Here is a 25,200-nt window from a genome sequence, read left to right on the forward strand (position 1 = left end):
CACAAAGGGAAGTTAAATACAACATGTGGCCAGAGACATGGAGGTAACTCGCCACCAGGCCCAATGCTGGTGGTACATTCTGGGTATGACTCATCTGCTCATTGTACCCACAGAAAGTAAGAAAGAACATAGTGAGATGAAGTGGGTGCAGTCAGTGGTGGAAAAAGTACACAAATGTTTTACTTAAGTAAAAGTATCAATACTGCAACGTACTGTATGTATATATATATATATATATATATATATATATATATATATATATACTGTAACAGTACGCTATGACTTAAATGATTGTGATCAGAGAACGACACCAGCATGTAATCAAACCCCAATTCAGTCAACATAACACCAAGACACACAACTTTCTTGGATCAATGTTTATTCCCTTATAGATATACCAATATAAACACACCTTTAAAAAAAGACAAATAAAAAAAGCTTTTTTCCAACTGATGAAAAAAAGTAACAAAAAGCATATGTAGTTTGTTTTATTTTCTACATAGCTATTACAGAACAGTCTACTGTCCAAAAAAGGCACTAAATTCTGAAAGGGAAGGTAACAGAAGTGATAGTAATATATCTTAAATTCATATAACAGACTTAATTATTTACTTGGATATTGGTTTAAATTGTATAGAGTATTTGTTGTGGTATAATATGTATATTCACAAGATCAAACAGGTACAGACGCGAGGTAACTCCTTCTAGACATAAGTTTCGTTGTTACAACACATCACATTCATTACTAGCCTGATAACTGACTTTCAGCGAAGATGGACTAGAGCATTGGTTCTCAAAGTGGGGTCCGGGGACCCCCAGGGGTACTTGAGGGGGTTCCAGGGGGTACCCAGCAAAATGTGTAAATATAGCATCAGAATAATTATGACCTTTTATACTTTGGCTATTCAGAAATAGCAGATATACAAGCTCATAGAGCGGCACCGAGTGCCGCGCTATGAGCTTGTAGATCTGCTATTTTTGAAAAATCTTGAAAATGTGCGCAAATCTTTGAATATGTATTTTTAAAGCGAACATTTGTAACTCAAATCTTTGCTTCTGGGGGGGTCCCTGGAACTAAATATTTTTAGATGGGTGTCCGTGGCCAAATACATATCATTTTGGGGGTCCTTGACATGAAAACGTTTGAGAACCACTGGACAAGAGTAGATTTTTGATCCAAATCAAAGGGTCTCATTTAGAACAGTAAAAACCAAGTGAAGGCAAAGTTGTAATTCATGGACAAACTCTCCCAACTCTGTTTGATGCCAAAAATAAGCATGTTCAATCAACATGTTCTGTGTATCAAAAGCAAAAAGCAAATTTCTGATATTTGGATGATGCAAATGATAAAAGCCAGTTTGTCAATACATAAGGAATCATTACTGTTGATCCAATTCTAAGTTTCTTTTAAACTATTTGTTATAGGATAAGGTCAGATAACATTTAAAATCTGAGACCTGTGGGTGTGTTGCTTGTAAATGAAATGTCCACCAAATAGCATGTCTATCATTCAAGGTATGGACGCTAAATTGCCGGGTCCTCTGAAAGGCTCGATACATGGGCTCAAGGATAAGACCAGAGAACAAGTTTCTATAACCCACAGCTTAGGCCTCGATTCTGTCCATGCCACAGACAGCGGCAGCTGACCTGAGATCGCCTCTCAGAACACCTCGTCAGTCTGAGTCCATCTTGAACTGTGAGCTTAAGACTGAATCAGTCATCTTATGAGGAATGTCATGAATAAAGTTCCTGAACAGCAGCTAAGTGTAGGGCACAGGGTTTCCTAGACAAGAGGTTGATCCTGGCCCTGGGATGGGATAGAACATAACTTTATGACTAAAAGGGACGTTATTGTGTATATTGGGTACACCAGTGATGAACGCAGGGGTAAATCTGAAAGCAGGTTTCCGTTTCCTTAAGAAATTGGGGTGGTAGCATAATTGTACTGCAATAAGTGTTTCCTGGTGAATCATACAGTATCAAGTTTAACTTAGATGCAGGCCGCAACAGCTCAAGAAAGGCCTGTAGTCACATTTGGTGAGGTATGTATGTTTGTCGATAAAGTAACCCTACCAGGTTTGGCATGGAGTTAGATGTGACATTCACTCCTGAACAAACAGAAAAAAGAGAGGGATAAGTGTGGAGTCACGTGGAAGCTGCTAAATGCAAATCTTTGTGACTTTGAAATGTAGTGTAGACGAAATCTGTGGCTAGTTTTATGGTGTTCATTTCAGTGACCAAATACTGTAACAGCTGCTATTCCAAACACTAGCCTACCAGTAGTACAGAAGCTTATTTGCAAATGAGGTTATATTAGTGAGGTGAAAGTCTGGAAGACAGACTGGAATCCCCTTTTGTTCGGGGGGAGATATTGCGCTTATTAGCTTGAGGCAGTAATACTTGTCAACTAGTAGGTGTCCTGTCCGAAACCACGGTCTAGGAGACCACCTCCTACAACTGCAGATGTACTAATTCATGTATTAATACTCTACCGTAGAGATTGGTTAAAATAACCTTTTATTCATTAAAATAAGTTGTGGATTGCAGCTTTGTGTGTAGTCCAAATGAGAGCCCTTCTCATTGCTCACTAAAATGTGATTCCACTGAGCTCCGACCAGATACAATTTAGATGGGATCTTTGTACATCCTGGCATTGCAATACATACATGGAATACACACTGCAAATATGGAAGCCGTAAAGGAAGCACAGTTTCTTCCTGTATGGGCAAGAACGGGAAAATCTGTACTTACTGTAAAATTATACATTTCTAAATCCAAGAGTGTACAAATGCAACCAAATGGTTAGATTAACACTTAAGATTTGACTGTTCAGCACAGGTTGTACTTTGAGGTAAAGTGAATACAAATCCGTATGGTAAGGAAGATCTCAATCCCCTGTGGAAGTGGTCAGACACTGTGGCAATCTGACCTTTCAGCTTCTCCTGACAAATCATGGGCCAGATCTTGCCTTCTGTCTGAAAAAAGTGGGGACAACACTGTAAAGTCCTGAGTGTTCATTCCCGGAGTTACAAATGGATAAATTGACACTGAGGATTTTACTGTGCAGGTATTCTGCCTAGCACATATACACACGTGTCTGTGTGTGTGTGTGTGTGTGTGTGTGTGTGTGTGTGTGTGTGTGTGTGTGTGTGTGTGTGTGTGTGTGTGTGTGTGTGTGTGTGTGTGTGTGTGTGTGTGTGTGTGTGTGTGCGTGTGCAGGGCATTGCAGAAAATGAGCAGCTACTATCCTGGGTAAATAAAGAACAAAAATAAAAATAAAAAACAAAGCGTTTCATTTAAAAATCAACAGTATGATACTGCATTTTAAACAACAAAAAAGACATACGTGATTTATAATCATGAAATCAATCATTTACAAAAAAAAGAACATGCCGACATCTTTCATGAATCGTATGATTCGCCTCAGAAATGTTTCTGCTTGGCAGACAGCTTAAAAAAAATAAAGATATAAAGTATGTTTAGCGAAGCATTTATAGAACAGTATTGTGGTTTTTTATCATATAGGAATACATATTTGACACAAAAGACAGAACTATGCTACTAACTAGAGACACCGTAGAGTTTCTGAAACTCAGAATGGCTATGAGCCAAGGAAGACAGCTTAGCTGCCAGTCAAACATACGCAAATAAAACAGATATCAAAGGACTCATCATTCTGCCATTAAATTCAAGTTCCATTCAGACATTTTAAGCCTTAACCCGACAACCCTGTGGAATTCTACTGGTACAGTATCCCGCAGGGGCGAAAGATTGATTTAATTTCCGTAATTCTTTGGTAAAAAATGACCTTTCCTTTCTGCCATTTGGAAAACCAACGGCAAAACCAAATTCATTGTCTCTTTCCAGACAATGCTGGATGGGAGAGACTTTGAGATTCTACATAATGTAATAATATCGAAATGTTCCGTTGCAACATGCAGACAGAACTGCAAAATCGATCGCAAAGTCACCCCAAATGTTGTGAGCAAAAGCTCATTATTTTGAGTCTCCAGTAAATAATCTCTAGGCTCTGAAACGTATTTCACATTGAAGCGGTTGAGTGAGTGACTGAAGGGAATTAGCTTATAGTTGAGGTGTGGTGTGGATGAGGTATTTGTGTTGAGTTTAGAACTCAAGCAGACAGGTTTTTCTGTTCTGAAACTGATCTTGCTGTACAATGTCACTTGATTGACAGCTTCAGGCCATTATAGAAGTCCCTGGTCGTTTCATGCGTTTATACCGCATCTGTACTGCATTGATACAGCAGACATTCTTTTCTTGAATTCTATACAGTTCAATTAAAAGGAGGGTTAAAAGTCAAATTGTAATGTATTTCAACCAACTAGTTACCAGGCCATTGCTGGTACCCTCCAAGTCCTGAAAAGAAAGCAATATTTGCCTTGTTTATCCTATAACACTTTGTCGGGAGGCAGCCAAAGTGCAGCAGTAGTTCGATAAGCATGGGACTCCTACAAATGACTACATCGATAGTTTTGATGTTTTGTAAAGTATTAATGTAATGAACCCGTTTTTGATTTATGATCGATTTAAAGTTTAAACTTTAAATTTAAACTATTGCCTGTGTGACCTGTCAATCACTCAGACAAATGAAAACGCCTAGAGGGCGGGGAGCGCTAGCACCATAGTAATGAATCCCTTAAAGTGTCATTTTAAATGGAAACTATACAATTAAAAGAATAACATAACATTTTGTGTTTATAACACATTATGGCATATCAAGCAAATAAAGACACTTTGACAGGTAATATATGCGTTTCTTGTCATCCTATGTTTCTCATCGAATGAAGTGACACATTTAATGTGTTTTTTTCATTAGCATATCTCTAAGGCAGTGGATATTAAGCCACCGGGCAGGCAGTGGCAAAATAAATGTTACAGTTTCCAACCATCAGGCACTCTTGACTCCTTAACGCCCTCCCAGATCCGTACCCAGACTTTAACCATGCCAAAGCCCATTAGTCATGTTCAGTCATGTTCTAATTCCTAAACACCGTTTCTTTAACCATTATACCTATTTGCAAAGGAAATATTCTCACATCCACTTACAGTAGCTCAGATGCAGATGCGTTGGACAGTAACAAATGACTATTCATGAAGAAAAACCCTGCAGCTCTTGAGCTCTTGCTCAAAAGCATCAATTTTATTCACGTTTATTAACGTTTCGGTTGATGCTGCTGAGCAAGAGCAGTGAGCAGGATTATTCTTCATGAATATTTCTTCGTGAATTGTCATAACCATATACTTAGACCATAACCATTTGTGTATAAAATAAATCGATACGCGAATCAATCCCAGGATCATTAGCACTCCACAAGGCACCACAAGGCCCAAACAAACAAACTCAGGTATTTAACCATTCTTAATCTATAACCACTGGTACGGGACAGGGTTACACTCAAGAGCACAAGGCAGCCGATCGATTGGTCGGTAGGACTTGTACTGACCAATCATAATGCCCAATGGCTGCATTTCCTTTACCAATGCCACCTGGCGGCTGAATATCCACCACACATCTAAATCCTGGCCTACTTAAAATACTAGTTTCAACTATGATTATCATACAGCCAGTCAATATACAAGCTTAATGCTTTGGATAACTTCCAATATCAAGCACGACTCCTTCTCACAATCATGATTGTCATCCACTCTCTAATTCTCTCTGTCTCTCATCATCATCATCATAGCTTCATCATGAAATATTCCCTATTCTATAGGTGAGCTAAGGAATGAAGCACCATGGAAAGTGCTGTTTTTTCTTCTAACACTATCAGCCAAAACAAAGAGCTCATTTTAGCAACATACTGCAACATTCTGTGTCAATGTAACTCAGGTCCATTTTTACACTTATCAAAAATGTAATTAACACTCACAATTTAGCTTTGTACACCACCAAAGACCGGGTCGATGCAGTAGTTCAAATATTAGAGAAATATAAATATGTTGGAAGCCGTTTTCAGTAACCCTTCTAAAATTACAGTTTGGCCCTGGAGCTGTTGTGAAAATACAATTTCTATGGTAATCTACATCTACATGCAGACTTGCTAGCGTGGCATTTCCTATTTCCTGTATTTATCCATCAATTGTCTCCCTCTGCATTTATACTGCAAAGCACTTTTTAACTCAGTTTTTCAGAAAAGTGCTTCAAAAATAGTCTTGTTATCATTAGGTTATTATTACATCAGTAAGGCCCGGGCTACACCGGGCGCGGAATGGATCGGAACGGAAGCAGCACAAGAATCTTTGTGCTAGATATAGAATATAAGATATACAACCTAAAAGGAATAGGCTGTCTAGTTTAATACTAACAGTTAGTTACAGAATAAAAAGCATCCGCACACTGTCTTCACTTGCTCGATAAAGAAAATAATCGCTCGCAGGCACTGACCGAAATGTTGAGTGATTAAAAACTACAGACACGGAAAAATAGAAGACTAACGCTCCCTCAACAGAGCAGAACCGCTCCGCGCCCGGTGTAGCCTGGGTGTAACACTGAAAACAGTCTGTTGATGGTCAACTGTTACAAATTAACACATGGGGGTGGTTGGCGAGGCTGCTACAGTGTAAAAATCCAGAGTATTAATTTGAACTTTGAGAATGTAAAAATGGACCAAAGTAATGACAAGATAAAGTCACACTCCAGATTTTGTGTATAAGAAAGAAACCTTCTCCCTTGAAATGGGGATTTTCAGCTGCACACGTCTCTCGCTTTCTTCATAAATATCTATGTTTACATGCGCACATTATCCTGAATACGGAATCATTTCCTGGAGTCTTATTCAGGATATGTTGTTTACGGTATATGCATCTTTAATAACTGTTATCCAACATCCCTGTTTATCTTTGCCCTCTCGCTAGCTAGCATTTTAAGGGTAACGTCATTATTCCGATTAGCTATTATTCCGACGTCCCGTTGGTCCAACTGGCCCCAATATAACGAACCTAATTATGAGCAGACCCCGAATTTAAGCTAGTTACAAAGAGAGAAAACCATTGGTTTCAGTCATAACTGGCCATTTTGTTCCTAACAAACTAATAGCTTATCCACGTTACTGAAACAAGAGTCATAGTGTTTACATGAACCAGTACATCAAAAGATATATATATATATTTTTAATTTAGAGAAGGCCAATTATTTTTAACCCTTTTTCTCCCCAATTTAAGTCGTTATGCCAATTAATTTCTCCCCACACACATTTCTGTGTGTTGTCACTGCTGTTCCTTCCGCCCAACACTCCCTGGTGACAGGTGCTGCCCCAGCCTGTAAGAGTAGGTGCAGGGACAAAGATATCACCCTTCCTGCCCGGCTATCCCCCCACCCCCCGAACACGGGCCAATCGTGTTTGTATATACTGTAGACGCTCGACAAACCGGATGCACCGAGGTGGAACTATCCTGAATATTAAGGAGTTTTGTTGTGCATGTAAACGTAGACAATCTGCAATTCTCTGTCTCTCCATCTCTCTCTCACTCTGCCATTTTATCACTCTCTCTCACTCCCTCTCATCCTCCTCCTCCAGGGCCTCCGTCTTGATTTCACTTCCTGTTCTAGCCGCTGACCCTGCGACGGCTGCTGCAACCGCTGCCTGGTTGGCCAGAGCCAGGATGGTATGGTTGACCGCTGCCATCTCTACGGCCAAGCTGATTGGGTCCTGGGGCTCGGCGAGCGAACTGTGATTGGTGCCGGGGTCGTCCTGGAGGGAGGTGGGCGAAGGCGGAGACCAGGACACGCCTGCCAGTCTGGAACCTTCCGCGTGAGCCTCCACCGCCGACGCCAGGGACCGGCCTATCAGGGAGCTGCCCCTCTGCCCCACCAGACCGCCTCTGCCCAAAGCGGGCCAAGCTGCCAACCAGCTGGGCAAGAGGCTTGGGACCTGAGAGGAGAGGAGAAGGTTATCAGAGAGAGAGAGGAGGAGAGTCAAGCAGAAGAGGGAAAGAAAGAGAGAGAAGGGGCGCAGAGGAGGAGAGGAGAAAGGTCAGGGAGACAACAACAATAATAATAATAATACACATTTCTGGCTCCATCTCAATAATCCAATATGGCTTCATTTTAACCAAATGAGATGCAGCCAGGGAGTAATGGTTTGGCCCAGTGTAAGGGTTAATTCATATTTAACTGGGGAAATATAATCGTTACAGTGAAATAATCTATTGAGATAATTACTGTGTGTTCGAAGTGAGATTATTATTTTTTGTATCTGTAATTCGAGTTAAGGAGTTACTGGTAAAGTCATCTCTACCCATCAATGAACTACAAATTGAATAAAACCCACCTATACCTTCAGTTGAATTTGAAAGTGCAGAGTTCATTTTGTGTACTTGGATTATACTATATATTTAAGTATTATAAGTAGTAGTAGTACTATAAGTAGGTTACATTTTGGAAGTAGATTGAAGGAATGAATCCTGTTAATCCACCCATTCAGGCCAGGACAGCTATTTGGAAAATTACATGTAGTTTCTTAGAGAGAGATTGTCCCAGTGAATCAGGGAGTTTATTGTCACAACCTCTCTATCCTTTAGTGATGTGTAATGAGTAACAGTGTGTTGTTGTGTATTGGTGTTTTGATGTACATGTATGTCGTGTACCTACTGTACCTGTGTGGGAGAGGATAGGTCCAGTCGACTCAAACCAAATGCTCTGCCTGTGACTCTCTTGTCAAACAACGTCACCTCACAGCCCTGTGGAAAAACAGGAAAGGGATTACAAACAGGTAACCTCAGAATGTACAAATGTAACCAAATGGGCCGGTTAATTAGCGTACATGTGTGCTCTCTTGGAGTTACAAATGGATAAATTGACACTGAGCAGGACATAACAAAAGAGATTTCCCCCGACTTTCACATAATATTGATCACAGCAAGTGTATCCTGATGAAAGCGATGAGTCACCCACATGTAATTGATATTCTGATTCAAGTATTTATTTTTCACACAGAGTTTTGGGGTAAATAAATAGTTACTATATCGATTTTAAATGATTTAATCGAATCGTATCGTTCTAAACTTCTAAATTAACCTGTCCTGTATCGTTCATGTATCGTATCGACTAAATCACTGAATCGAAATGTATCGTATCGTTCTAAATTAACCTGTATCGTTCATGTATCGTATCGACAACCAAGTATCATGATACGTATCGAATCGTTGTTAAAACGTATCGTTACACCCCTAGGTAGGGGTTTAGAGTGGCTCAAGTACAATTGAACTGGATGCAATATGGCATATTACGCATTGTCAGATATAGTGATCCCACAATAAATTACAGTGGCAATATTCAATTTGATTCAGAACGACCTGCTATGGTATTAGATCATGCAAGAACTAGCAGTTATACTCTCAATGTGCAGATTAAAGGTGTCGTTTTCAAACTTTTTGTACCTAAGGCACAGCAAATGGATTCAAGCCGACTACCTTCTCAGGTGGCGCCAGCAGCTCAGTTCTGGTAAGACAGTGTCGGCAGCATATCATCTTGACAATGGTGAAGCGAAAAGAGAACTGGATGTGTCTGTTGACAACAAGCGCCTGGAGTTCCAGCAAGCCCCAAAGTACCTTGGTGTAAGCCTGGATAGGACACTGTCCTACAAACAACACCTAGAAGAAGTGAGGGCCAAAGTGACATCTCACTTATCTGTTGCCTCACTGGTACGATCTGGGGAGCCTCCACCAAGACACTTAGAATCTCCACACAAGCCCTGGTCCTCTCTGCAGCCGAATACTGTGCCCAAGCCTGTAGTAGAAGCCCACTTGCCAAGAAGGTTGATGCTGCCATTATCAATGCTCTCCAGATCATAACTGGCTGCCTGAAGCCCACCCCCTGTGCCCCATTTCCCAGTCCTGGCGGGAATTGCCCCGGCCGGCCTCCAAAGCGAGGCCGCTAGCTACCCTCGCCCCAGTAAGGAAAAACATGGCATATGCATGACACTAAAACTAAGGTAGTGCCTCCAAGCAGACTCAGGTCCCGCCACCCCTACAGTAAGGCGGCACAAGAGATGCTTAGTTCTATCCCATAGGACCTGTCTACAAACGCATGGCTGGCGGCATCCTGGAAGCAGGAAATGGGAGTTGGCTGGACCCACACGTATCCACCAATATATTGGGGCCCCGGGAGACGGCGTTGAAGGAGAAGATCCACCACGCCGGCAATGGACCCTGCTGAACCGCCTACGTACTGGGGTCGGAAGAAGTGGGGCCTGGCAGACAAGTGCGGGGAGCTTGAGCATAAACCACCATCAGAGGAGGGCCTCTTCCTAGTGGGACCAGAGACGAGGGCATGGCTGCACGACACCGAGTTGGACATTTGATGCAGATACACAAAAAAGAACTTATGACCTTTTGCATATCATTGTCTATCACAGACAGAGTGTGGATGGGTGGGTTACCTGGTCAGGAAAGTCATTTCCATCGACCTCGTCACTGTTGGAGTGTCCCCCTGGACTCTGGACCTCGATGCCATGGCTCTCCAGGATTGCTGCTTCTTCGAAAAACACAAACCTCTCCATAACATATCGACGCCTCTGGTCTCTAGTTCAGCTTCAACGTACACATGACTAGTTTAAGACAACAACGTCTGGGTCTGTGGTGTCTATTCATAGATGGCAGTAAACATTACCTATGTTAGCTCGTCTCTTGATCTCTTTACGTCGGTTGGCGAACCAGTTGTACACCTTCAGAGAGGTAACCCTCTCCAAATCAGACAGCTTTTTACCTGTTGCGCACACGCACACACACACACACACACACACACACACTTTATTCCAGGTTTTTGTGTACAATTTCTATTAAATCCTATGCCCCCCCATCTCTCTCTCTCTCTCTCTCTCTCTCTCTCTCTCTCTCTCTCTCTCTCTCTCTCTCTCTCTCTCTCTCTCTCTCTCTCTCTCTCTCTCTCTCTCTCTCTCTCTCTCTCTCTCTCTCTCTCTCTCTCTCTCTCTCTCTCTCTCTCTCTCTCTCTCTCTCTCTCTCTCTCTCTCTCTCTCTCTCTCTCTCTCTCTCTCTCTCTCTCTCTCTCTCTCTCTCTCTCTCTCTCTCTCTCTCTCTCTCTCCATGCTGTTGTTCACCTGGTTTTTGGATAACAGCATTGCACGCATTGGCGATCTCTTCTCTCTTAGCTTCATCAGGATACTGGTTGTCATTGAAGTAGCTGAGCAGAGAGAAACACACGCACGCAATACAAATAAACAAACCAAACGCATACTGTACATACCGGTACTCTAAGTGCAAAAATAGATTGAGTGCTCTGGAAAATGTTTAATATTTTCATACACGTGTGTACTGTGTAGTCGCATTGATGGCTAAATATAATGTCAGATTTAGAGCTAATTTATACTCTGTCCTATGACTGCATCGTGCATTGAAAATAACGGATCTTTGCAAGTCAGGGTCTTTCATTGAGCAACACAGTTGTACAATGAAGTATAAATTACCAGTCTTCCAGGTTATTGTGTACAATTTCTATGAGATTCTATGTTGACTCATTCAGTGCCAATGACGTGTAACACGTCAAAACAGTGTTTTCAGTGTTTACGCTAGATCTATGAGTGATCCTATGACTTCCGGAGAAGAGTGTACCCGGAAAAAACGTGATCGCAACAAACACAGCCCTGTCCGAACTAATGTTAAAGGATTTAGAAAAATACATTTCTTCTGCGTTTTTGGCGAGAACAAGCAATATTCAACAGCCAAATAACTAAAGAACGGAGGGTCGTGGTGACACGCTTTTTTCTCTCCGATGGAAGCAGAGACACTTCTTCCTTCGTCCTGGAGCGAAATATTCTGTGGCTCTTGAAAGGTTAGTAAAAATGCTCAAACTTTTCCAAAAACAGCCAAAATAATCTTCGAGCCTGTCGTGTGTTGTGAGCAAGGAAGTGTGAGGAAGTAGGGTATTCATTCACAAAAAACAAAACAAAAAAAAAGAAATATAGAGATACAAGGTTTCAGCCTGACAGCGACGTTATGCAATGTGACCTCACCTCTCCATGACAGTCAGGCATTCCTTCCTCCAGGTGAACCTGCTTCCTCTTCGCAGACGGAAGCTGCCAGGGGTGGAGCTAATGGGGGGTGGGGCCTGGTGCCATTCCACCATGTCATCCAGAGCCAATGGGGCGGCTCTCATGGCCAGAGTTGCACCTATAAGGTCACAGCAACCACACAAACGTTTTGTGATTTTCTTCCAAACATATGTAATCGTTGCAATTCATCTTTTTTGTCTTTACTGTTTCGTCCATAGTATCTTATTGTGTGCTTTTAATTCAATTCGTTCAACACAAATCTTTTAGGGTGTCCTTGGCACAAAATATTTTTCAGCTGTTAGCCTGGTAAACCCTCCCTCCGGAAATCTCATTTCCATTTGATTTCAGGAGTGAGTCTGGCCTTATCGCCCATTCTGCAATATTGGCTGTGTACACCAAATGGACGAGCCTATCAGCGTCGTCGCACATCGTTCTGTGATTGACAGCGACAGTTGGCCAATCAGGTGGCGAGTCCGAGTGAGCCCGAATGGGACCGAGTGCAGCCGACAAAAATGGAACGATCCGCCATTATTCCTGTGGCCAGTTACACTTTTTACTTTCGGTTTTAAAACGCTCTCAAACTTCTTTTTTGAAGCACGGAATTTAGTTTTAAGATATCGTTTGGATATAATTTAGTTGTTTAACTTCATATATGTGGTCAATTAATCATGACAGAGCCTATTTAAAAATAAAAAATCTGAGAACCAGCAGGGGCGGGCAGTGAGACGCATGTATCCGAATAAGGCAACCTATTTTGGGCATGGCCGCCTCAAAAGTCCCGTTGCGTCACATTAGTCTGGTGAACTGCTGATTGGCTGAAGGGGAAAAACGATCATTGGCTGAAGGGGTTGTCAGTCAATGGTATTACTCCCGGCCAACTCCAGCCCACAGCCAATATTGCAGAATGGGCGATCAGGCCAGACTCACTCCTGAAATCAAATGGAAATTAGATTTCCGGAGGGAGGGTTTACCAGGCTAGGGGTCTGTGGCCTCGACATGAAAAAGTTTGAGAACCACTGAACTACACGAGACAAAGTCAGGTTTTAGTGGTTTCCGTTTCCGTGTTCAGCAGAGAAAACCAGTGATGCAGTACAGATACAGTATAAAGTAGAGAAACAGATACCAGCCAGACTGGAGTCAGACCTCTAACCCTGAGAGACTGGCACATACCTTACTGTATATATGGACCAAAAACAACCGTAGCATGTCATTTTGTCTCACCACTGTTTTACAGACTACATCATAAAATGTTTATTTATGGATTTTGGTCCTAAAACATCTCATGAGGTTCACCTAAAACAAGTTCAGCCAAACCAAATCGGTTAACCTATACCATGACATGAAGTAAACCTAAACCATGTCAAAAAGTTACCCCAACTACTATGGTTATGCAACAGTGAATGTGTCACAGACACACAACAAAACTACATTGGTTCTGCAGACATCTAAGTTACAATGCTATGTGTATTTCTACAGCAGTTCTCGACCCTTTTAATTTCAAGGACCCCCAGTTTAGTAAGCATTTGATCTCTCTGTGACCCCATTATACACTGTAAAATAATCTATGTTAATATAACTATGAGAGTGTACAAATGGAACCAAATGTACCTGAAAGGGTCCATTTGTGCACTCTCAGAGTTACAGAACCATAAAGGGTCCATTTGGGCCCACAGTGGACCCCGAACCCGACATTCAGAACCTTCTAGAGTATTTTGCATCTGTTGTCTTTTGAATTCCCCTGTTTTGTCTTTACTGTTTCGTGCGTAGTATTTTAATACATTCTCTTGTTTTATTAGTTCTGTGCAGAGACCTGAAATAATGGATGTAGAGAGTGTCCACGTGATGAGTTGTGTGCGAAATATGCTGTCTAACTGGCTGGGCCATCTGGACATATTACTCCCTTTGAAAAGGAGCATGACATCTATTAGAGGCTGGTACAACATACAGTAAAACATATGTAAGCATGCGCATGCCTACATCCACTCACATTCTTATGCACAGTTCTCACTCTCTCTGTCACTCACACACACACACACACACACACACACACACACACACACACACACACACACACACACACACACACACACACACACACACACACACACACACACACACACACACACACACACACACACACACACACACACACAAAATCTTCCCTCATTAAACTTTTATGGAGCAGCCGATGGAGGAATGTTTGAGGATGTAATCAAATACAGCATCCTTTCATTCTTAATGTCTGATTTCTGCTGTTGATTTGATTAAGGTCTCATTCCCGTTTCAGTAAAAAAAAGCAGGAATAGGATATGATGTTTGGAGAGACTGGTTATGAGGGACAGGGATGCAGTACTGGGAGATTCAAATCTATATGGACCAAACAATGATATTTCATGTGTCTGCATTGTGTCTCCATTTTCCCTGAACTTCATTTAACACATTGACCGCCAAGACCGTAGTCCTACGGGCCGTTAAATCCAACCGTTAACCGCCGTTTTTTTTTTGGATACTTCCGGTTTCGGGGGGGGGGGGGGGGGGCGTTTTTGCCTCGTTCTCCAAAATGGAGGGACCGATCGCGTCGCGGTCTTCAGGGTTTTGTTCTGTCGGATCCCGTGTTTGTGTCGAACCAAATGAACGCGGATTTTAAACGGATTTAGCGGGGGCTATGGCGGAATCAAAAAAACAAAAAAGGACAATAAAAGCTTGGCAGTGGTAAGTGCATTATGAGATTAGCCCTTGGCGGTGGATGTGTTAATGACATAAATGAATAATGTTTAACAATATTGTATTATGTCTTTATTAACTCAATTCAATCTTGAAATCTGTGAATAAAACTGGTTGAAGGGGAAGCAACACAGCAATAGAGCACCGAATTCTGACGTCATTTACACATCCTACCTGGTTCGCGTTTTTTCACCCCCGTTCTGAATTCCCATAGACGTCTTTAATATCGTGTCAAATAAGAACTGTGTTCCAAAAATAAACAAATGACCCGGCGGTTTGACTCTTATGGATATGAAGCATCAACTGACGGTGAGAAAACGCTAATGTTACTTCCGCCGAATTAGTTACATTTTCGCCAGAAACAGACTGTATCAAATATGAGTGACTGACTATCATAAACGATACAGCGACACCTCCCTGACAATATCGCCGAGACAGTTTGTTTATTTTTGGACCACAATTCTTATATGAGACGATTCTAAGATGACCCAATGTTATTCTCCATAGAGAAATTACTTTACGAACCTGGGGATGAACGAGTGACGTTAGGACTTCTGTACTCTATTGAGATGATTTTAGTGAATGATTTTCAGGAATATAAAATCCCAACCAGTGTGAAGTAATCAGTGCCTTTGATGAGTTTATTTGTGTGTACAGTATGTGCAGAAGTACACACAAAGCTACTTTAAGTTTAATGGAGCCTGTCACTGGGTTTGATGTCGAGTTGTTGGAGGGAAACGGGAGGTATTACCTGGGTTGGTCTTCTCCAGTTGGTACCAGCGAAAGAAGGCCCTCTTCTTCTGTTCACTGAGGTCTGAACCCTGCTGGAGCAACCAGTGAGAGATCCGACTCTGACTGATGCCTAGAGAGGAGAGGAGAGAGAGGAGAGGAGAGTTTGTAGAATGTAAATCATATGTATGTTAGGGGTCAAAGTTTAAAGGAAGGGCCCAGATACTTGCCTGTTACCTGAGCGACCACAGCCTGCGAGATTCTCCTGTTCCCCAGAAATGCCTTGATCTCCTCCTTGATCATGGAGCTGTCCCTTCTAGAAGACAAGAGGAGGGATGGAGAAACAAAGAGAGAGAGAGAGAGAGGAAGGGAGAGAGAGAAAATATGGCTTTGCACAAAGTCTTATATGAGAAAATATAAAAGCTGCCACATACACCCATGTATATCACACACACACACACACACACACACACACACGCACACACAGTTTCTTTGAGCAGACTCATTTACATATATATTGATATGGTGCTGAGGTTCAATGTGTGTAGAAATGAAGGCATATTTCATGTGCCGTTCCCTCCTCTGCTGCTCATCTCACTATTCACAAAGTGTGGGGTTTTAGGCCTCAATATTTCCAGCGGTAAAAACCTAGTATATGGCTAGACCACAATGGGTATCCTCGACATTTTCGGTGAATAATTATTTGTCACGGTATGTCTAATAAATCAAATTATAATCAATAAATCAAAAGGCTGTGTCTGAAACGCTGGAGGGCTTAAGGCAAAGAAATGGGATGAAAAAAACTGTACTGACCTACATCTATATATATACAATTTGAATCCTGCGCCATGTCGGTTGTCAGTATGTACGTTGTAACGTTGTATGTAGCCAGTGTGACGTAATCTCACGACAGCATGACATCACGATGAGACGGTCGTCCCGAATATGGACACAACGCCAGTGTGACGTCATCTCACGACAGCATGACATCACATCCTACCTATAAATTCTAGGATGCCGTCAGATCGCACCAGTTCGACGGCTTCCATCCTCAACACAACCCACGCCGCCAAAATGACCACCACTTCACCCCACGAGAAGTGCCTGTCATGGGGCACTGCCAAGTGGACGACGCGTCGCGCTAGACGTTCGGGCCGCGTAGCGGCCCGAACTTCTAGTATTGTACAAGCATACAGTTGTCTACCGTCAGTGTCCGAGCTTTGCCCATTTTTGTCACAGTGTAGCCCATGTCCAAGCCCTGTATGCAAGTTCTCTATATTCAGTCTTACTCCACCACCTCTCTGAAACGCTCTAATCAAGCGCTTTGGTCAATCTTAGACCCAGATCGATATATTGGTTGACCGATATTTTATTTGACTTTTTTAGTGACGTCAGTAACTGCAATTATGCAGCCGATTTGTCTAGATTTTTAACAGCTTTCAACATTGCGTCCCTATTTTGTGTCTTGAGCTTGTAGATCGGCTATATCTGAATTTGCTACTTTTTAGAAACTTTAATCAAATCTAAGTTTCTCAAATTGATTACATTAGATTTTTTATGGACAAAATATTGGTCAAAACGTCGGTAATCGTTGCTAATGCAGCCTGACAGCGTCTTGCGGGTTTGAATCCCGATCGTGTCAACCTCGTATCACTCCCCATGTCTCTCTCCCCATTTCCAGTCAGTCGACTGTAGTGTATAGTATCAATAAAGGCAAAAATATCAAAAACAAAAAAAACGTCGGTAATCGGTGGGCATCTCTCCAAAATGGGGATCAGACCCAAAAATCTAGCATCGGTCAGGCTCTAGTCAATTTTGTGCCATTCAAAGTCTAGTTGAGTTTCCACCTACAGTATTAGTGCTTGCCAACGTGTCGTCACCACGGGGGGCGTGGCATAGTAGCTGCACACATACTGGTGGGGGGCAATGTTAAGTCAACCTGTTTATACGCCACCAAGATGTCCGCCGCTACCAAATGACACTTGTTGACGCCCCCTTCAGGATTTTTGGCACGCACTATAGGAGAAGGGGCGTGGAGTGTTGTAGCCTGGTTTAATCAATTGTGGTCTAGCCTAGCAGAACCTGGTTTAGTATGGGGAATTTAAGATTTATGTGCAAAATCAGAATTAGAATATCTTTTATTGCCAGGTTGCCATGTTTGCACATAATGATGAATTTATCTTGGTGTGCTAGGTGTAATTACCCTGAATAGCAACCACAGTATGGAAACAAACAACTCAATTATTTACAACTACCGACTCAAAATATTAAGATATAAGGTAAGCAGAGATGGCTAGAAACTATACAGTACTTTATGCAATATACACATGTGCTCCAAGTAGGGAGTGAGACTTTGCCCCAGGTAAAGGAGTTTTCAGTAAGTAACAAGGGTCTTGTTCACGAGGGGAGGACGGAGCAGGAGATCAGGCGGAAAATCGGAGCAGCAGGAGCGGTATTGCAGTCGCTGTACCGCACTGTTGTGACGAAAAGAGAGCTGAGCCAGAAGGCAAAGCTCTCGGGCTACCGAGCAATGTTCGTTCCTACTCTCACCTATGGTCATGAAGAGTGGGTCATGACCCAAAGAATAAGGTCGCGGATACAAGCGGCCGAAATGGGTCATCACACTACACAAGTCTCTTTTTGACATCGCCTGTCATAATATCGTTTTGGTTTTCACACTATATGATTGATCCCCGACAAGGACACACACACGCACGCGCGTTCTTTCTCTTCCTCCATGAGGACTCTTTTACAACCCTAATAAATGACAATCTTTAAATAACCCACCAAACAAGCACTAGGAGACCTGTAGTGGTCTCACTCTAGCAGGAAACTTGTCTCTGCCAGACCACAAAGGAATGTCTTCTCCACAGTTAAAAATGTCAGCTTTGATTAAAACTACATAGGAAAGGACTGAGTCCTATGTGAGTTCTCTACGTTCTTAAAAGGAACACTTCACCGTCTTCCAACCTCATCTCCTGGATCCTCACTAATGCTCACTAGAGGACGGTACCATTTCTATTTACTCACTGTGTCATATAGATGGGCTGTGTGGATAGCTCGAACATTTACCCAGCCATCATCGGCGGGTATTTGAAAGTTGATTTTTAAATTGATGCAACAACCGTGGCTACTATTTTAGCGTGCTACTCCAGGAATAGAAAGGCTGTCATTTCCATTAGTTTGAAACCCTGGCAGATACATTTTCCAGCTATGCACAGCCCACCTTTGAGTCACAGAGTGAGTACCGGTACACAGAAACAAACGGTACCGTCTTATAATGAGCAATGAGCATTGATGACACGATATGAAGATACGATGGGGACAAATGAAATGTTCCTTTTGGTATGAATTCTTGAATCCTGAAATATCCTAGTATACCATTCAAACATAGATTATTATGCAAAGTCTTGACGATGTCAATATAGAATGAAAGGTATTCCAGCTGGGTGAGTGGGGCTTAAGGTTCAAGATGGAGCAACAGAGAGATGATTTCTGATTCATTTACCTTCTCTCACTCAAATAAAGACGAAAACAATGTCTTTCTTTTTTTACAACGATCGTTTCATCTGGTTAAAGGACACATCCTAATACAAACAGCTAAATCAACATGAAGTTGCCATATTGGGTTTTGTGATGTTATATAGTGGCAGAATCTGTTTCTTTGCATTTGTTTGTGTACTAAAAGAGTCAATGAGGAGAATCATACATTTCTAATAAATGGCGCAATGGCGCAAGATATCTCGCCGATTGGACTAGTTACATCATGGCAAGGTAGCTACACAACAGATTTAAAGCACAACGTCATTTTGGTAGAGGTTTGGGTTGTGTAGCTACCTTGCCATGATGTGTGCTTTAAAGACGCACTGAAGTGACATTTTCGGGCATTTTATTTTGAAGGTTCAGCCCGAAACGTCGGCTCAACGACTCTAAACCAATCAGAAGGTCCCATCCCTTCAGGCTATGGGACGTTGGATCTCAATCACTTCAGCCGTGTTGGCACACGGCTAGTGTTTGTTTACAAGTGAGAGAGAGACGGCCAGTGAAGCACGTTTGCTACTACCTGGCTTATTTCGAACCTATAATGTTTTCAGATACATATTTTAGTGTGCAGATGAAGTTTAAAATGAGTAATACACTCATCTTCAATGAGATTCAAAACGGAGTATCTCTGTAATTAAAATCAGCTGTGTTTGAAGAACGTGCAGCTATGGGAATCAAACAGGTGGATGTAATCAAGATTCATTTATATTCGTGAAGGCTGTATTATGTCATCACGCAGCACGTTTTCGTTTACAGGAAGTAATTAAGATTGGCTTTTTAGGGACTTTAGATGTAAAAATTCACAAAAAATGTTTTTTTTTCATTTTTTTGGCATCTATTGTTAGGTATGCCCATATGATGACCACGGATATGCTCTAAAAGTGTGAAAAACATATTTTTCATTTCACTACACCTTTAAATCTGTTCATTACTTCTGCTCTTACCTCATCAGTTCTTCCACCTTGTCATCCACATCCATATCTTCTTCACTGGTGTCGAACGCGTAGGCCGGCGCTGCCATGCCACTACCGCCGCTATCCACGGCAACGGGAAAGCGCGACGGCGGTGGCGACGACAGCCTGCCATTAGTCACAGCGACCAGGCCATTTGGCGCCCCTCCCACAATGGTGACAGGCGTGGACATGGCCGTCGGGAGGAGGGGAGGCGAGGCGTCGTAGCCGTTGGCAGGAGGCGACGGAGAGAGGCCGTCCGCTCGGAAGGCGGTCTGTGTGGCCGTGGAGGTGGTGGCACCACCGACGCGGGAGGATGGGTCAGAGGAGAAAGGCAAGGGACCAGGGGGCGGTCTCAGAGGCCGGCGGCCATGCTTGTGGCCGTGCTGGCGGTCGAGGCGGTCCAGGGTGTCGAGTGCGTGGAGGATCTCCGGCCGCGACATCCCAGTTTTCCTGAGGCGCTGCAGGAGGTCTATCTGCTCTATGGTGAAACGAGGCTCCTCGCAACGCTCCGACATGCTGAGAGGAGAGGAGAGGAGGGGAGAGGAGAGGAGACACTTTAGTTGGCGTGGCTTTGCTAGCAGCAGCGCTTTAAGGATGGCTGCCCGGTTGGTCCATCGAACATTTAGCTCACAAACAAGAGATCTCAAAAAACTTGCTGGATTGTCATGGAATTTGTTGTACACCTTCATCCTCGGAAGGATGAACTCTACTGATTGTATTGATTCCATGACCTTAATGGTCTAGTCACCCATAGGCAAAAAAAAAAATCACTGTAGCTTTCACTGTAAAGCATTGCTGCCGTTAACAAAATGTAAAAATATAACCCTGCCACACAATTCTGGCACAAATAATAATAATTTTAATTATAAATGTTCCTTTTTTCGACTGGGATACCTGTGGGTGGCCCAAGTCCTATATCTACCCGTTGGAATGTGGGCGTTTAACGTTAGTTTTTGATGATTGGTTCAAATGGTTGAAGGACATGCTTCTTTCCCATCGTCCACTATCGCTTTTCCATTCTCTGGAGAGGCGGTCACAGAATTCGATCTGTCGTCTCTACATTCGGCCCAACGCCCACAAACTGCGGCTGGAAAACTGCAACATGGTGACTGGCCACTGTGGCCAGAGTCAGCCGTCAAGTTATACGTTGCACATTTCACTGAACAGGATAATAACAGCAACTATTTTTTATGCTATGTTGATGAATTGAATGCATCGGACCACAATGGAAACAAGTCCCCAGGACATTTAAGTGTAATCCTTTTAGCCTTAATGTCTGACTGTACCACGTGCCGTTTGCATTTCTGACTAATAAAGTATTCAATTCAATTCAATTTTATTAAAGTGTCAAATCACAACGTGTTGTCTCAAGACACTTTACATGTAGAGAAGAGACAGTTGGTTCAAACCACTCAGGATGGGTGAGGCTAGCAAGGCTTGACTCTTGAGTCTTTACATGAGAAATTCCCTGCCACCACTCAACACCATCATGGTCCTGAACAAACTGTAATACATATCACAAGACAGTGGGAGTAATTCAGAACAATAACGCCTGTATATGCGGCAGAATAATATAGCTCACTGGGTGCCAATCCACACACACAAGCATGCAGGCAAAGACACAGTAGGAAATGTAAGACATTTGGTAGGGAGAAAACTTTGTCCCCTGTATATAAAATCTAGGTTAAATGACCATACCAGCGGTCAGGCATGTTTAACCCTTTCACTATGACTATATCTTTTTAATGCTGTACTTCTACTACTAAAAATCATGATGACCTTGACGGTTGTATGGTGCTCAATAATAAGTATATAATTGAGATTTGGGGGGTGGTTATAAAGTCATCAGGGTGCATAATAGTACGTTCCATGAAGATTGTTATGTAATCTTTTCACCAGGACTTTCCCATTGAAATAGTAGTTTAATAGCAACTTGTGTCACATCAAGAGTGAACAAGGTGTGTGCATAGTCGAGACATGTTTTCAGCACCCTCCGGTGGAAGGATCTGCAGGCAGAGTTACACAGAGACTGAGGGATGTACTATTTTAGACAGATAAACAGCCAAAGGAAAACACCACCTAATAAAGATAGCAGAATTAAGCAGGCATCTCCTGATAATTAACATAATAAACAATCCCTACATGTTTTGGAACCACAGAAAATCTATCCCTGAGCCCTCTAAACCAAGCGCCGACACCAGAAAGAGTTCCCCGAGTCAGTTGGCAATGATATAAACTTCTTCGCCTGAACAGAATTACACCAACATTTCTTTTGAGGAAACCACATCATAAAAAAATGGAAGGAAACCTATTCAGAATATTGGAAAAAGGAAACTAAAAGCCAAAGTAGATTACAATGTTATCTGACATTAAACGTATTATGAATGGTCAGACTCTCTCTCTGCAGTCAGGGATACTCATAGAAAACAGAGACAGATCGCAGTGATTGAAAAAGATAGACAAAATAAATCATAATAACCAAGAAAGGTCATGGGGTCACCAAAATAGTAGGCATCTTGTACCATATCACTAGAGCTGTAGTTTTTTCTCATTTCTTTTTCAAATCGGTTAAGTTTGTTTGTTTCAAAATATGCACATTGTTGATAAAGATGTTATTTTTAATTACAACAAATCAGTAATTTAATCACTGATTTCAAGAACTGCTCTTATATGAGTGTTAAGGTAGGGTAAGTGATATTTTCTGGTATTTTTATTTTTTTGTTAAAAAGGTTAAAGTACTATATTCTGATAGTAATCATTGCTACAGAGCGTTTGTTCGGTCACAGGGGTCTCTCCAGCTCTTTAGTAAACAGAATATAGTACATTTTCAGGTAGTTGACAACGTTTAAGCCAATCAGGAGAGAGCACTGAAAATGCATTTTCTGTTTAATAAAGAGCTGGAGAGACATGGGAGACTCCTATTACTGAACAAACACTCTAAAGCAATGAGTAATATCAGAATATAGAGCTATTCAACACTTATTTTAACCAAAGTAAATCACTTACCCTACCTTTAAGTGTAAAATAAGGTGAACAATAAACATGTTAACATGCCTGTCAAAAATGAAGGCCCATGCACTCATGCACAGACACTGGAATCTGATGCTATTTAGGGTACAGTTCACTACAATAATGTAGCAATATGGGGAATGAATATATATATATATATATAAGAGAGAGAGGGAGGGGGGGAGAGAGAGAGAGACAGAGAGAGAAGGGGTGTGTGTGTGTAAAGGTGTGTGTGTGTGTGTGTGTGTGTGTGTGTGTGTGTGTGTGTGTGTGTGTGTGTGTGTGTGTGTGTGTGTGTGTGTGTGTGTGTGTGTGTGTGTGTGTGTGTGTGTGTGTGTGTGTGTGTGTGTGTGTGTGAAAATGTGTGTGAACATGTGCAAGTAAGTATGGGTAAGAGACAGAGAGAGAAAGAGAGTGTATTATTGTGTGTGTGTGTGTGTGTGTGTGTGTGTGTGTGTGTGTGTGTGTGTGTGTGTGTGTGTGTGTGTGTGTGTGTGTGTGTGTGTGTGTGTGTGTGTGTGTGTGTGTGTGTGTATATATATATATATATATAGTGGGGTAGAGCGACTTGGGAAAATGCCAAGGAAAATTTCCATCTTCCGTGGCCAAGGCCCCATATTTTCTCCCTTTGAAGCTGAAAAGGGGAGGAGAGATGAGTCATTGGCGTATAGCATATCACACACATATCTGCTCCTCGGGACACAGCGTACAGAGGAAGACAGGATGCTCACACACACACACACACACACACACACACACACACACACACACACACACACACACACACACACACACACACACACACACACACACACACACACACACACACACACACACACACACACACACACACACACATACACGCACACACACACACACACTGCCTGCAGCAAGACATTCTGACAATGAAATGTATTATATTCCAATTTCTGCTCAGGATTTACTCCAAATGAAATGACACCTATCCTCCAGACTGAGATGTTACACTGCACCAGAATGCCTCAAAGCCTACTGTAGGTGGGTATATGAAAAATCATTTTCACTCTAAATAAAACGATGCGAGAGCACTTCATTGACAGACACACATTAAGGATAGCCACACATTCGTCCCAATGCCCTTGACCCTTACAGAACCGTAATGCCAACATTTCTTTTTTTACTCTAACCATAATCTCTATTGAAATTAGGATGGAAAAATGGCCTTGCTGTTGAGGATTTCTAGCAACTGGTTATCTCGCTACAAAACGAGACAGCGTGCACAGATGCACACACAGCTCTGATATATAGACATGATGCATTAACCCCATGGGAGCCTTTAACTGTCTCCTATTGTCTGCGAGCTGAGCGCCCATTTGTAACCCGCCACCACGACATTCATTTTTCAAACACATTCCGCAGCACTCCTCTGTCATTACGTAGTTCTGTACATTGCACATATATCGCTTCATTTCAGCAAGCATGAAAAACAAATTAAAAAGCCAGTAATAAACTTTGAACGTCTATGACACGATGTATGACATTATTTGGCACGACGAAAATTCTGAAAGTAGCCATGTTAACTATTGGATTTTCACCGTATAATGTATGAGGTGTTGCAGTGTAATAATCACCATCAGAGGAGCTGAATATATTTGTCTTCAAAGACGTAATGACATAACAGAGTGTTCATATCCCTCGTCTCTTTTTAGATCACAGCCTGCGGCAGTAAAAACGCTGGACTAGTCTAGACGAGAGTTCCAGTGATACAAATGAATACGCCAATACCAGGCTAGTGTACAGAAAGAAACTCTATCCCCCTAGAGCACAGGCGTGATGTGTCACCATGCACCATGGAGGGATAGGGTTAACCCACATGAGTGTATGCGGGTTTTCATTCCAACCAAACACTCCATCAACTGATTTCACTAATTATTTACCCACTCTCTGGCTGAAGGTGTGTTAATTAGTGAACTCAACTCTCCCAGAGTAGTGTTTGGTTGAAATGAAGACTTGCACAATGCAATGATTGAACACCACTGACACGGATTCGACAGCAGCGATACTCATCTCAAATGATCTTGAAGTGTCATAAAACAGTAGAGCTGGTACCATTCAACAGTTGCTTTGTGCTTTAGTTCCACAATGTTATAAAGTGATCAAATATAAAGAAGTGACATGTAAAATAGATGAGGTGTTGATTAATTCCATTACCTCAATCAATGTTGCTGACGCTA

The 25,200-nt window shown here is 42.1% G+C and overlaps 1 protein-coding gene across 6 annotated transcripts in view; it reads right to left on the reverse strand.

Annotated features, from left to right (window-relative positions):
* Nucleotides 1-368: 368 nt before the first annotated feature.
* The window catches only part of LOC311048557 (homeobox-containing protein 1-like), a 28,205-nt gene continuing 3,373 nt past the window's right edge, over nt 369-25,200 (reverse strand). The window contains exons 2-11 of one of the 6 annotated variants that reach the window (XM_084061817.1): nt 19,970-20,494; nt 15,713-15,798; nt 15,505-15,615; nt 13,840-13,929; nt 11,991-12,147; nt 11,079-11,161; nt 10,631-10,726; nt 10,401-10,489; nt 8,617-8,700; nt 369-7,892 (exon numbers count right to left, since the gene is read on the reverse strand). In XM_084061817.1, coding sequence (XP_083917943.1) covers nt 7,512-7,892; nt 8,617-8,700; nt 10,401-10,489; nt 10,631-10,726; nt 11,079-11,161; nt 11,991-12,147; nt 13,840-13,929; nt 15,505-15,615; nt 15,713-15,798; nt 19,970-20,493 — 1,701 coding nt within the window. In that variant the 5' untranslated portion in view covers nt 20,494 and the 3' untranslated portion in view covers nt 369-7,511. Of the gene's footprint in view, nt 7,893-8,616; nt 8,701-10,400; nt 10,496-10,630; nt 10,727-11,078; nt 11,162-11,990; nt 12,148-13,839; nt 13,930-15,504; nt 15,616-15,712; nt 15,799-19,969; nt 20,495-25,200 lie in introns of all 6 variants that reach the window. The other 5 variants (XM_084061816.1, XM_084061815.1, XM_084061820.1 and 2 more) reach the window with 5 other exon arrangements.

The sequence above is a fragment of the Gymnoscopelus microlampas genome (assembly GCF_963454915.1).
Source record: "Gymnoscopelus microlampas genome assembly, chromosome: 1".
Classification (NCBI taxonomy): Eukaryota; Metazoa; Chordata; class Actinopteri; order Myctophiformes; family Myctophidae; genus Gymnoscopelus; species Gymnoscopelus microlampas.